Genomic DNA, 12,185 nt, shown 5'->3' on the forward strand with positions numbered 1-12,185 from the left:
AACATGGAGCCAGAGAAAAGATCTCAGGCCACAACAGCCCTGACGTTTTTAGGCAAGTTCCAGGAGGAGCTAATCTCTACGTTTGCTCCAGATCTTGTGTGGAAATAACGGATCTGTACTAACTCATAAAACAACAGTGAGATCATGTGAAACTACGGCAGGTTATTCCTTTGGGGTATTTGAGTCAAGTTTCTGCTTGTGCTGAGAAATGATGAAGCTTCAAGTTTCTTACTGATATCTAAGTTGCTTTCAACTTATTCATACTGCTGTGGTTATGTGAAAATCCATGTGGTATTAATAACAACATAAATAAACTACTTCCTGTTGTCTTTCATCAACGAGGAGGTCCATGTATGAAACTGAGGGGAAATGCAAATCTAATTCTCCAAATGTTCTCTGGTATCTGTTTTTTATGCAACAACCTACACAGTTAAAATAACATTTCATGCTTATGTGTGGACAGAACATTCAAGTTTTTAAAACACATCATCACCACAATCAGCCTTCAAGTCATCTATACCCATGTTGCCCGCACTAGTTTTTACCAGTTCAAAAAGATGAAACTATTTTATTAGGAACCGAGTTATCCTCAGAAACATTTGGCAAGAGAAAACAAGCAGCAACAAAATAAAACAAGAGGAAGCTTCTGAGTTTACAGGTGAAACTGGAAAATTTGTAATATGGAGCAAAAGTTCATTTATGTCAGTAATCCGGCTTAGATTTAGGCCCTGTCCACACGTAGACGGGGATCTGCCAAAACGTAGATATTTTTCTACGTTTTGGCCTGTCATCCACACGAAAACGGGGTTTTTTCACACGAAAACGGATATTTTTGAAAACTCCGGCCAAAGTGTTTTGGGTGTCTGCGTGTGGACAGACAAAACCAGAGTTTTAAGGTCCGCAACGTCACTTTCCGCGACAAAAAATGCTGACATCACGTGTGCGACCTGTGTTCACACTAGCCGACAGCATGGATGCCCTCAGAGCTGCGCTTGCTTTATCAATTGTCCAAGCGCTTTTTGCTTGTTTGTTTTTGCAAGCGGAATTACTGCTCCTTGCGGAAGACCACAGACGAAGGACGAGGTTAAGAACGGGGGAAGTACTGCCGCCTACAGGTCTGGCATGTCCTTAACAACGTATTTATCCGGGTACGTGTGGACAGTTTTTTTTTAAACGAGGTGGTGTGGATGCAAGTTTTTGGAGGGGCGGATATTCGTTTAAAAAAAAAACCCGGCTACGTGTGGACTAGGCCTGAGAGACCATCTAAAGGTTCAGGAATCATTTGCAGGTGTTTTGGATTCATTAGCTGATTGACACCGAGTCTAGAACATTTAACCTTTTCACAATATTCTAATATTCAGAGATTTTGAATCACAGTTACAAAAAATCACGCTTATCAAGCTTACAGACGACAACACGGTCATCAGACTCATATCTGATGGGAATGAGTCTGCCTATAGAATGGAGGTTGAACGGCTGGTGTCCTGCTGCAGCCTCAACAACCTGGTGCTAAATGCTCAGAAGAAAGAGAAAATCGCTGTGGACTTTAGAAAGCGTGCAGCCCCCCCCCCCCCCCCCCCCCCTATAATCATGTCTGACACTCCCATATTGATGATGGACTCTTGTTGCTTCCTAGGCACCACCATCACCCAGGACCTCAAGTGGGAGCCCACCATCACCTCCATCAAAAAGAGGCCCAGCAAAGGATGTAGATCCTGAGACAGCTGAAGAAATTCAACCTACCAGCACAGTTGACAAGGCAGTTCTACACCGCAGTCATCGAGTCCATCCTGACCTCTTCAATCACTGTGTGGTATACTGGAGCCAATATCAGGGACAAGAAGAGGCTGCTGAGTGTTGTACGCTCTGCTCAGAAGGTCCTCGCCTGCAAACTCCCCTCTATACAGGACCTGTACACCTCCAGGACATTGAGGCATGCAGGTCGAACAACAGCTGACCCGTCTCACCCTGGACACAGTCTCTTTGACTCGCTCCCATCTGGCAGGAGGCTCAGATCCATTTGGACCAGAACCTCTTGCCACAAGAACAGTTTCTTCCCCTCTATTGTTGGACTCATGAAGGACATTGCTAGGGCTGCCCACTCCAATCGCTTGGTCCCAGTCACCTGACCCTGCTTGTACCTGAACTGATCCGCTCTGATCAGTACGTACCTACACTGTGTAAATAGTAGCTGCTTCTCTAATTATTGCCATTTTATGTTATTCTTTTATGATGATTATATTTTTTACTTCCTATATTTGATTAACTCTTATTTTTATCTTTCTTTTTGCACAAGTATCGCAACCATTTCCTAATGTTGTGTTTTCTCGCACATATGGCAATAAAACCTTCTGATTCTGAAAAAACAAAAGCTTGAACTATCTGGCTTTGCATGGAATGAGTTTATCTGATATATTAGTTTCAACTTTTACGTTGAAATACTGAAATTAATTAACTTTGCACCATATTCTTAAGTTTCAAGTTTCCCCACAGGAGTTTTAAATCTGTTCCTAGTTTAGGATCATAAAACACAGTAGACTAATGAGTGCTTCAGTCATCAGTCACCTTCTGTACAGAAAAATAAAATCCATACTTGATCCAGACACATCGACAAGTTTCTGGAATAGTGTCATGTTACTGATTTGTCTCCAATATTAATCAAGAGGAGCTGTATCCTACAGCAAACAGCTGATCAAAACTACCACAGTAACAATTACTTCCAACTAGGGCCACCATTAATGACTATATTAAATATTAATTATTCTATCAACTCATCTATGAGCTATTAAATTATATCTAATGAATAACTTTAATTTCAACCTTTTTATTTTAAATCCTTTTATTTTAACAATAAACTTTAGCATTTATTGTTTCCCACAGAAACTGCTAAACAGTAAGGTATTGCTATAAAGTAGGGATGTGTATTGGTGAAATTATGGCGATACGGTATCACGATACAGGGGAGACGATACAATATGGAGACATTACAATATGAAAGGACAGATAGACTCTGCAGAGCACACAACCTTCACAGTAACCTTTCTGTCAGTTAGCTTCTTGGTTTCAGGTACCTCTATAAATCAGCTACTGAAACTTGACAGTTTTATCTTCACTGAAAGGTTCTAATTAGCTTTGAACAGTGCCAAAGAATGGTTGGACCCAAACTCCTGTAATGTACACAGTGTTGGGGAGAATACTTTGTAAATGTATTTAGTTACAAAATACTGAATACCTGCTTTAAAATGTATTTTGTTATGCATTACATTACTTAATCCTGGTGCTGTGTTCCAAATACTTGGATTACTTTATTTAAGTCAATTAAATGTCACAATGTGCATAGGTAGCTAGTCCCACAGGAATACACAGGGCATGCTAAACCAGCGACGCTCATCTGGCGACCCATTGGCCACATCCGGGCGGTCAGACCTTTCCACCTGGTCCCCTCAACCCTTTGGGCCCTAACGCCCCCCCCCCCCCCCCAAACTTGGGGGAATTTGAAGTTTAGCAGCAAAATTCACGTCCCAAATATCAATAACTGTTTTTCTTCTCCAAACACAAACTACAATCAAAACAGTTTAGATGGAAAACAAAGCCATTTTAAACATCACTAAATTAAGATATAATTATAATTGAACTTTATTTCAGAAGAGCATCTGGCCCTCATGGTGTCTGCTGGAGAAAACTCCGGGCCCTTGAACAAATTTAGTTGTGCTAAACATATGTACTGACTGGGAAAAATTAAATGATACTATTGTATAATTTTTATTACTTTATCAAAGTATCAATAAAGTATTTTTCTGTTTCTGTAATAAAGTGAGACACTTCTGCAGAAGCTACTAACCAACTAGCGTGTTTATTCAGAAAAACAATGCATTATTTTATGTTTTATGTAGTTCTTTCACAATGTAATGGCGAACTGGTCCAATCCTATGGGCTTGGAGGGCCCATCACAGCACTCTGTTGGTCAGCGGGATGTTACTGATACATAGATGGAAACTGATCATCAACTTTGGACTATTTAGACTTGGGTTTTTCTTTGACTCAAGAGCAGATAGAGGTACACAAGTTCACTTATAAAAAGGATGTATTTGCATCTTCTTTGATGGAGAATGGCAGACTGTCTTGTTGACTGACATTGTTGCGGTGAGTACATCACGTTGTTTGTTATCCTATAGAATGCCGAAACAGTTTGAAAGACAATCGTGGATCCCGCCACAACAGAGCCATCAGTGGATCGTTGCTAGACTATATTCTACACAGAGCGGAGACACGCATTGCCTGAAATGTATTCATTCATCTTTCAGGAGGAAAGTAGAAAACACACAAGTATTCCATTGGTATTACAAAATTAACTGTAATCTAAATACAAATATTTAAAAATAGTTACTGGAATGGAATAAAGTTACTCACAATTAGTAGTCTAAATACGGAACGGCTGTACAAGTATTAAATTACTCCCAAACACTGCGTAGAGTACAGACTAGTTGTGTGGGGGAACCGAACATTTGAGTTAAAACATGTAAAATATTGAAGAGATATTGAAGAATGTAAATGAACTTTATTACAATGAGTACTTGGTATAACTGGGAGAAGTCTGGGTGTATTTTGTATAATTCTCCGTCAGTTACCGTAAATCCTCTAATATTAGCCTGTATTTAACTGCCGGGTATCATATTTTGGCCGGTGTCGGAGTTGGCGGAGGTGAATAATGGCCGTTTTTTATTGTGGCCGGGTGGAATGTGGTAACAAGCAAGTACAGGGGGCGGTTGTGTCATCCGTCTCACTTTCGATTTGCCAGTGATAGACCGCGAGGGTAACTTTAACCGTGCGGAGACGTAGAGGAGGCGAAAATTTGATATCAAGTTCAAAGAGAACGTTCTGATTATGCTGCAGAACACTCTGGGGAGCAGTAGCAGGGGTTGTATGAACTAGTCACTAGTCGAATTCACCGCTCTATAGTGACTTTTTATGCCTGTCATCGACTAGTCGCTGTCACGTGATAATGACCGGCAAGATGCAGTCCACGGAAAAGACAGCAGCCTGCTGTCAGCAGGTGACAAGCTCCTGTGCGTCGGGAAGCAACGCGCTGTGCCAGAGCGTCGGTACCGACACCCACCGTAAAACGGACATTTAACCAAATTGTGACGTTTACCCTCTTGCAATTTAACCTTCCCCTCACCCCCATCCTAACCTTAACCAGTTTGTGCATGCAAAGCTCTGATTGTTGACGCGCTCCAGACATCTGCGTCCTGAGCACGGCCACAGTAACAGTGTCGCCACCTCAAAAACTAATTTAACACGCGATCGTTCATGTCGGCTCATTTCCTTTGATGTTTTCTGTTTTTTTATTCTTTTATTTGTGCCTGATGCGTTTCGCTGCTGTGGATCGGGGCGCATCACCTGTTTTGTCCTCGGTGAAGCACCACTGATGCGGCCGGCAAGCACTCTGCTGTTTTTGCGGTCGGTAGATCTTTTAGAACTGCAGTTCAAAGGTAACTCATGAGGTGAAGATATATGAACCCAGGTAGCAGTTTTTCTTTAAGATTGAGAGGAGATGCAGGAAGATAATAAACAGATACAGGACAGAAAAATAGTCAAATAAAAACAAGTTAGTTTTTGTACCTGGTGGTTGCAATGAACAGACACCATTGAAGGTAATCAGAAGTGAGGAACAGAAAATGAAATAATTATTTTAATGTTTAGAGCAGCAGGAACTCCGAGAGGCTGCAGGCGCATCAGTGAGTTTGCGGCTGCTGCGCAGGGGGAGGGGGGAGAGGACTGAAGCAGAAACTACCGTTGTTAAAAGAAATGTGTTTAACTTTGAAAATATGGGCGCAATTTTAATTGTCAAAAACTCCAGCGAACCATTAGTTCATTTTGCTCAAATAGAAATTGAGGCCTGCCTCTATTTCTGGTCCTCCTTCCAATAAAGGCCTGGAGCTTGATGAGCTTGAGTCAAATACAGGCCCTGGCCTGTATTAGAGGATTTACGGCAAATGGCATTTCTGCAACGGAGCTAGTCAGAACATGAAGCAATGCCTTCTCCCTGCATTCCCTCTCAGAGCATGAACTCAGCTCAGAAAGACAAACCCTGAGGAGGAGAAAATCATTACACGAATGAGAGATGGGGGATTCCACAGATTCCTGATGAGCCTCTAGCATGTATGGAAGCATGCGGGAACATGCTAATGTATAGAGTCCATCTCTGTCACTGCAGAGGAACTTCAGGAATTTCCTTTGTTGATGCCCCCCCTTCCCCACTGGGGGGGGGGGACTTTCCCACACCTCCCATAGGCTGAGGGAGGGGGGGGGGGGGGAAGCTAGAATAGTCAGAGATAAACAGCAGAGGAGGAAGAGAGGGGCCTAGTTGGATTGTAACATGCACACTCTCACAAACGCTCCGGTTTGCGTCTGTGGTCAGATTAAATATCGTCTTTAGGATGCAGGCTGAATCCTTTGAATATAAAACATTAGAGACGCTGACCGACAGCCTCAGAAAGATTTAGGGCAAACTTACGCATTGCAGTATGGTCTCTTCTCAAAGCCTTTGTAATTCTTCATGTTTAGAGTCATTTTGCAGACCTCGCAGCTGAAGCATCCTTTATGCCAGTACTGTGGAAACAGAGGACACGGCAGGTTAGCGGTGGAGACATTTGTGAAATTTGTTTTAGCCAAATGAGTGAGCCTCAACACCAACATGCACAGGAGAGTAGAAGTGCTTTCTATTCCCCGAGGTGTGACGAGGACAGAGTCTGGATAGAAAAGAAAAACCACTGACTGTTGGGACTGTGGGAAACAAACGTGGTGCAAGAGTTGATGCGTGCTCAAAATAGAGGCAAAAAACAACTTCCTCTTTGCAAGCAAATTGTGTGGTTACTGGTGGTTGCCGAGGGAGTAAAACCATAATGTTTAAAAGTTAGTCTGTCACCCAGTCTTGTTTCCTTTCACCTCATTCATTTAAAATAGAGGTTTTGTTTTACTGCAGAGCTTGCAGCTACATTGTGTTTCGTTTCTTCATGCACGGTTCAAACTCTCCATCCTTCATCACAAGCTCTTTGGCCTCCATCTATCTCGCCATCCTTTCTTCATCCCTCCCCACTGCCCGCTTCCGCTCACTCCCCTGGCACTGCCTTGATCTGTGCCCTGAGCTTTCAAAAAAAAAAAAAAAAAAGATGGAAAAGAAAACTGGATGAACTGGAAAGAAGGGAGGATGTATGAAAGCAAGGAGCTGGACAATGCAAAAGGAAAGTTACAAGCTGTGTAGGAAGGATAAGAGGAGAGAAACGCCAGAATGAAGCAATGATCTGGCTGCTCCCTGCTATCATCAAGGGAGGCAGAGAGGAGTGCAAAGACACCCTGAGAAAGAGAGAAGGAAAAATGGGAGGAATAGAAAGAGGGAGTACTTATTAACATGGCCTTAGGGCATGCAGCCGCATCCCTCCCATTCTCTCACTCAAACACTTTCAATTGCCCACACACAACCAGCAAATTCCAAGCAAAAAAGGCACAAAAAAGTGATACAAAACTGAGGTTACACCTGTAGTAATGTGAAACCACAACATGACTTTTTAAAAATTACAGGAAAAAAGAAAACATGCAAAAGCCAAACTTGGCTCCAAAAATTCCTGTCAGAATAAAAAGCAGGAATTACTGACAGGAAAACTCATCCCTCCCTGATAATCTAACATGCTTTGGGACACAGCGAGGAAAAGATCTCCTGGTTCTTGATGTCTGGTGTTTGTTAATGCTGGAATCACAAACCACACACAGTTTATTCTGTAGATTATCATCAGCCTGAATCATGGTGTCAGGCTGTAGATATGGAGACCACACAGGAAGGTACGCACAGACAACCCCAACACATATGCATGACTTTGTAGCTGCAGGGAACAATATTGGACCAGGCCGTACAAAAGAGATGGCTCACAGTGGAAAGCAGCCCTCGGCTCGGATCTGAGGGTCCACAGCCAAGCACACGGAGCCAAAGCTTCAGATAGAAACTCCTTATCCCTCCAGCAGCCAGTCAAGGCTCCACTGAGTTACAGAAGGACACATCATGTACCTCTTTCCACTAAAATCTCTCTCTTTCTGTGTAGTTTTGGCTGGCAACACAACTGCAGATAGCATTAAAACAGATTATGATGTTTCTGGGTAAAATGTCAGTTAAATTGTAATAAATACTGGGATAAACGGACTGCTGTAATATAGTGATTTACTGGTTTTATGATAAGGTTATGAACCCAAACAGAGATGTTTGCAGAAATTCTAAAGATTCAGCTGATTTTATCAGACAGACACGGACATAGAGACTTAGAGATTTCTCTAAGGGAGAAAAGTTAGACAGGTGGGTTGTGCAGCTTTTCTAACTGGCCCAACCAGTTAATCCACATCCTACAACACCACTCATCTTCACATGGACACCATGATTCTCCCACGAACATCTTGAGTGGGCAGATACGAACACGGTTTGATAAAAGCCTCAAGGACACGTAAAGATTCAGCTTCTCAGACAACATTTAGAGGTGACTGTTCCCAAACACGCCAATCAGAATTGTACCAAGTAATGAATACTAAACAGAAACAAATACATATACATTTTCTGTTTCCATTTAGGCAAACCATTTGTTTGTGGACTTCCTCATGTTTGGCCAGAAATGTAGTTCATACTTTCCGTAGCTACTCTTCCAGTAATGTCAGTTTTGCCATCCTGCCTGTCCGGAGGGCCCTCCCCCTCGGATGAAGGAGCATGTGCAACCCAGACTTTTGTGACCGCATTGCTTGCTTTAGTAAACGCCTCTTCCATCTTGATGGTGCCAAAGAAATGAAAGACACAAAGTCAAGTAATATATCATTAGCATGGATTTAGCGACAGTCCATTTAAAGGACAAGAAGAAAATGTGATTTCCCACCAGGACTTTAATAGTTTCTAGTAGGGATGTGATTTTATCCGATTCCGATTCTCGGGGTGCCGATTGGATTCAGAATCGTTTCTCAATTTGAATCGATTCACAATCAGTATTAACAAAGAGTGTCAGCTCCAGGATGAACTACTTTGTTGTACAAGTTAGTTAAAGCTATGGGACATTTTTATTTGACTTTAAACTGGTCGTGCTCCAAAAATGCTAATTTACTATGTAAAATAAAGTGATTCTAAAACTGTAAACAGAAACAATCTTTTGACCAAAAGGCAACATTTATTTTTGCTTACCTTGTAAAATATAACACATCTGTGGTTACCTAACAGTACCTTTGAAAGTAATACGGTCAAATACTTTTCAAGTATGTGTAGAAACAAGTTACATGAGTAATCCTGAGTACTTGTTTATCAACTTAGAAAATAACTATGAGAATATCTCAAATTTCTGAGTATGGAAAAAATGACATTCAAGTGCCCTCTTATCAGCAGATTCAAACATAAATCATCTCAATTTATGGGACCACAAAAGTAATCGGAGTACTGACTCTCCTAACAAAGATCAAAAAAGTGCATCTCAAACCTGTAACATGCTAAATATTTGAGTTCTTGGAATCGATTCTGAACCTTTGTGAATCGATTCAAAATCTTTATAAATAAGAATCCCGATTCAGACTTGAATCGATTTTTTTCAGCACCTCTAGTTTCTAATAAGTAATAGATTGTGTAAACATTGACAACAGCAACATTTTTTTGCTTGCCGTAGCTTGTGGTCAAAAATATGCATGTGCTCATCAGCTAAAGGAGGTATGGCACCCTACGAAAGGGCAAGCTGTGGAATTCTACACCCCAGGCAGATGAGAATGGTTTGGACAGCTAATGTTCGTGGCCAAAAAAGGATAATCTGATGATCGCTTTCACTTGGTTAAAATCTCATTTCAAATGTTACCCATACCCCGTAATTTAAAGACACAAAGAGTAATGGTTAGAATGTTCCACAACAAAAGAGTAATCACTCTCTTTCATGGTTACCAAAACGGATACAGCTCTTCAATGTCACTGAGAGTGATAAAGTTCTACTGTTGGTTAGCAAACAGCGTATACATTTTCCCGTTGGATTGAAAGATTGGAAGCATGTTTTGATCTCACTCCGAGTCTATTTCCAAGTTGAGGGTTGGCAGTTTCTTTTAGAGATCTGAAGCTTGACCACAATCAGAGACATTTGATTTGACACGTGAAACCATCTTTAGGAGGAAAAAATAACATTAAAGAGGCAAGAGTTTTGGTTACTGAAAGTAGGATATTTATACACGATTAAACTAAGCTACAGCAGTTATTTAGGAGACTTTGTTGTGCGATTTCAGGTAAGAAAAAAGAAAATTGGCAAACAAAGATAAGGGGATGAGAAACACCCCAAAATTGTGTTCAGGAGGCCACCCAGCTGTCAGTCTTTGCTGGGTCCAGGGAAACCTTGCTCTTGGGTGCCAAGGCAGACAGTCAGCAGGAAAATGAGGACACTGCAGAGATGGAGTCCTAGAAATAAAACATCCATAAAAAACTACCGTCTCCCCGCATCAGCACAGCTCAAGGGCACATGTGTGCTTTCATACATGTGAGCTGTACTGCATGTAGGTTATAAGAGTCCATAGAAGATGCATGTGTGTCAGTAAGGATTTGAGCATCAAGTCAGGATCAAAAATGCTCAGTCAGCCTCTGTTCTCCAGAGTTAAAGAAACACAAACAGTCATAGATGAAAACTTAACAGCGATGTAAAAGAACAATAAACATCAACACGTAAATGTAAATGAAGTAACTGTTATATACCACGTTTACTGTAGTGTGTCTTATTTCTTTTAAATACCAGTTTTAAAAAGGATTGCCCTTTGTACATTGCCGCGGCTAACCGATTCCATATTTTAATTAAATAAAAAATATAAATCAAAATGTAAAAACTCCTCATTGTGTACCAAAAAGTAAATGTCACAGTAAACAGTATACATAATAGTATTACCGGAATCATTACTTATGAGAAAGGACGTTGGTAGATTAACATCAATCATTGAACAACTCATATTGGTTAACTTCTAGAAGAACAAATATCAGTATGAAGTTTAATAACCTCTGAGCAAATGAAACGGTTTTCAAATGTTTTAAGTATTAAATAACCAATGGCAAACAGTTGCCCTGCTTGTTAAAGTATGAATACATTGTGGCTGACCAAATGGCGAGCAGAGTTACATTTCTCTAGCACAAAGACCTGGCCCTGATCTACCCTAAAGCACCTCGATGATCCAAGATTTTTCAGGAAATATTCTGTAGATTGATGAGACACACATGGATCCTTTCGCATGGTGTGTGTGTGTGTGTCCGTGTGTCCCATTAGATGTGGAGTAAACCAACTTAGCATTAAAAAAAAAAAAGATCTAATTTAACAGCCAAACACAGCAGTGGTAGTGTGATGATTTGGGGCTGCTTTGCTACATAAATGCATGGATGACCAGCTGAACAGGAATGTTCTCTATCCTGAAACCAAATGTCTGAGCATTGACCTTAACCAGGCGCCCATGTATGCTGGAAAACCCTCCAAAGGGACTGGAGCGGGACTAAATTGCTCCGCAGTGATGTTAGTTATCACAAATGCTTGATTACAGTTGTTGCCACCAATGATGTTGAACCCAGTTATTAAGTTTAGAGGGTAATTTTTTATTGTAACACAGCTCATCGCTGTATATTGAAATGTGTGAGGGGTCAAATACTAATTTTACATCATTCTATAGATAACCAACCACACGTATGTTTTAGTAATCTATGGAGTATGAAGTGTGGTCCAGCTGGTGTGAGCTACATTTTACTAAAGTACTCGTGTGAAACACAGAGTAGATTACTTTGAGAGCTAAATAATACTTTTGGTGTGAGGCAGTACACTGAAAGGCACTCACATCTAGTTGCAAAGTAAAACTCATTAATGAATGCTAGTTCATTATAAATCTACCTGATGTCAAATAATTTCTTATGCCACCTTGGAGCTTTGGTGCTGACCTGCAGCCAGAGGAGTAGAACTGGATTTGAAATGAACTCTAAACTACTTCAGACTGAAGTGCACATACTAATGTGTCTATGCACTACAGTAATGTGATTTGAAAACCCCAAACAGGAACAAACAGTTAAAGTCCAACACCATGAGAGCTCCGTTTTGTCATACTGTAAATTGTGTCATGGAAGCCCGTCGTTTGTCTCCTGGCTCTCACTTTTTATTCATTTTATTATTTGG

General features: G+C 41.0%; 1 protein-coding gene across 2 annotated transcripts in view; it reads right to left on the reverse strand.

Annotated features, from left to right (window-relative positions):
- The window catches only part of lasp1 (LIM and SH3 protein 1), a 40,740-nt gene that overhangs the window by 21,046 nt on the left and 7,509 nt on the right, over positions 1 to 12,185 (reverse strand). For both annotated transcript variants that reach the window (XM_015948848.3, XM_070551430.1), the window contains exon 2: positions 6,518 to 6,612. In XM_015948848.3, the coding sequence (XP_015804334.1) occupies positions 6,518 to 6,612 (95 nt within the window). The remainder of the gene's footprint in view (positions 1 to 6,517; positions 6,613 to 12,185) is intronic.

The sequence above is a fragment of the Nothobranchius furzeri genome, chromosome 5 (assembly GCF_043380555.1).
Source record: "Nothobranchius furzeri strain GRZ-AD chromosome 5, NfurGRZ-RIMD1, whole genome shotgun sequence".
NCBI lineage: Eukaryota > Metazoa > Chordata > Actinopteri > Cyprinodontiformes > Nothobranchiidae > Nothobranchius > Nothobranchius furzeri.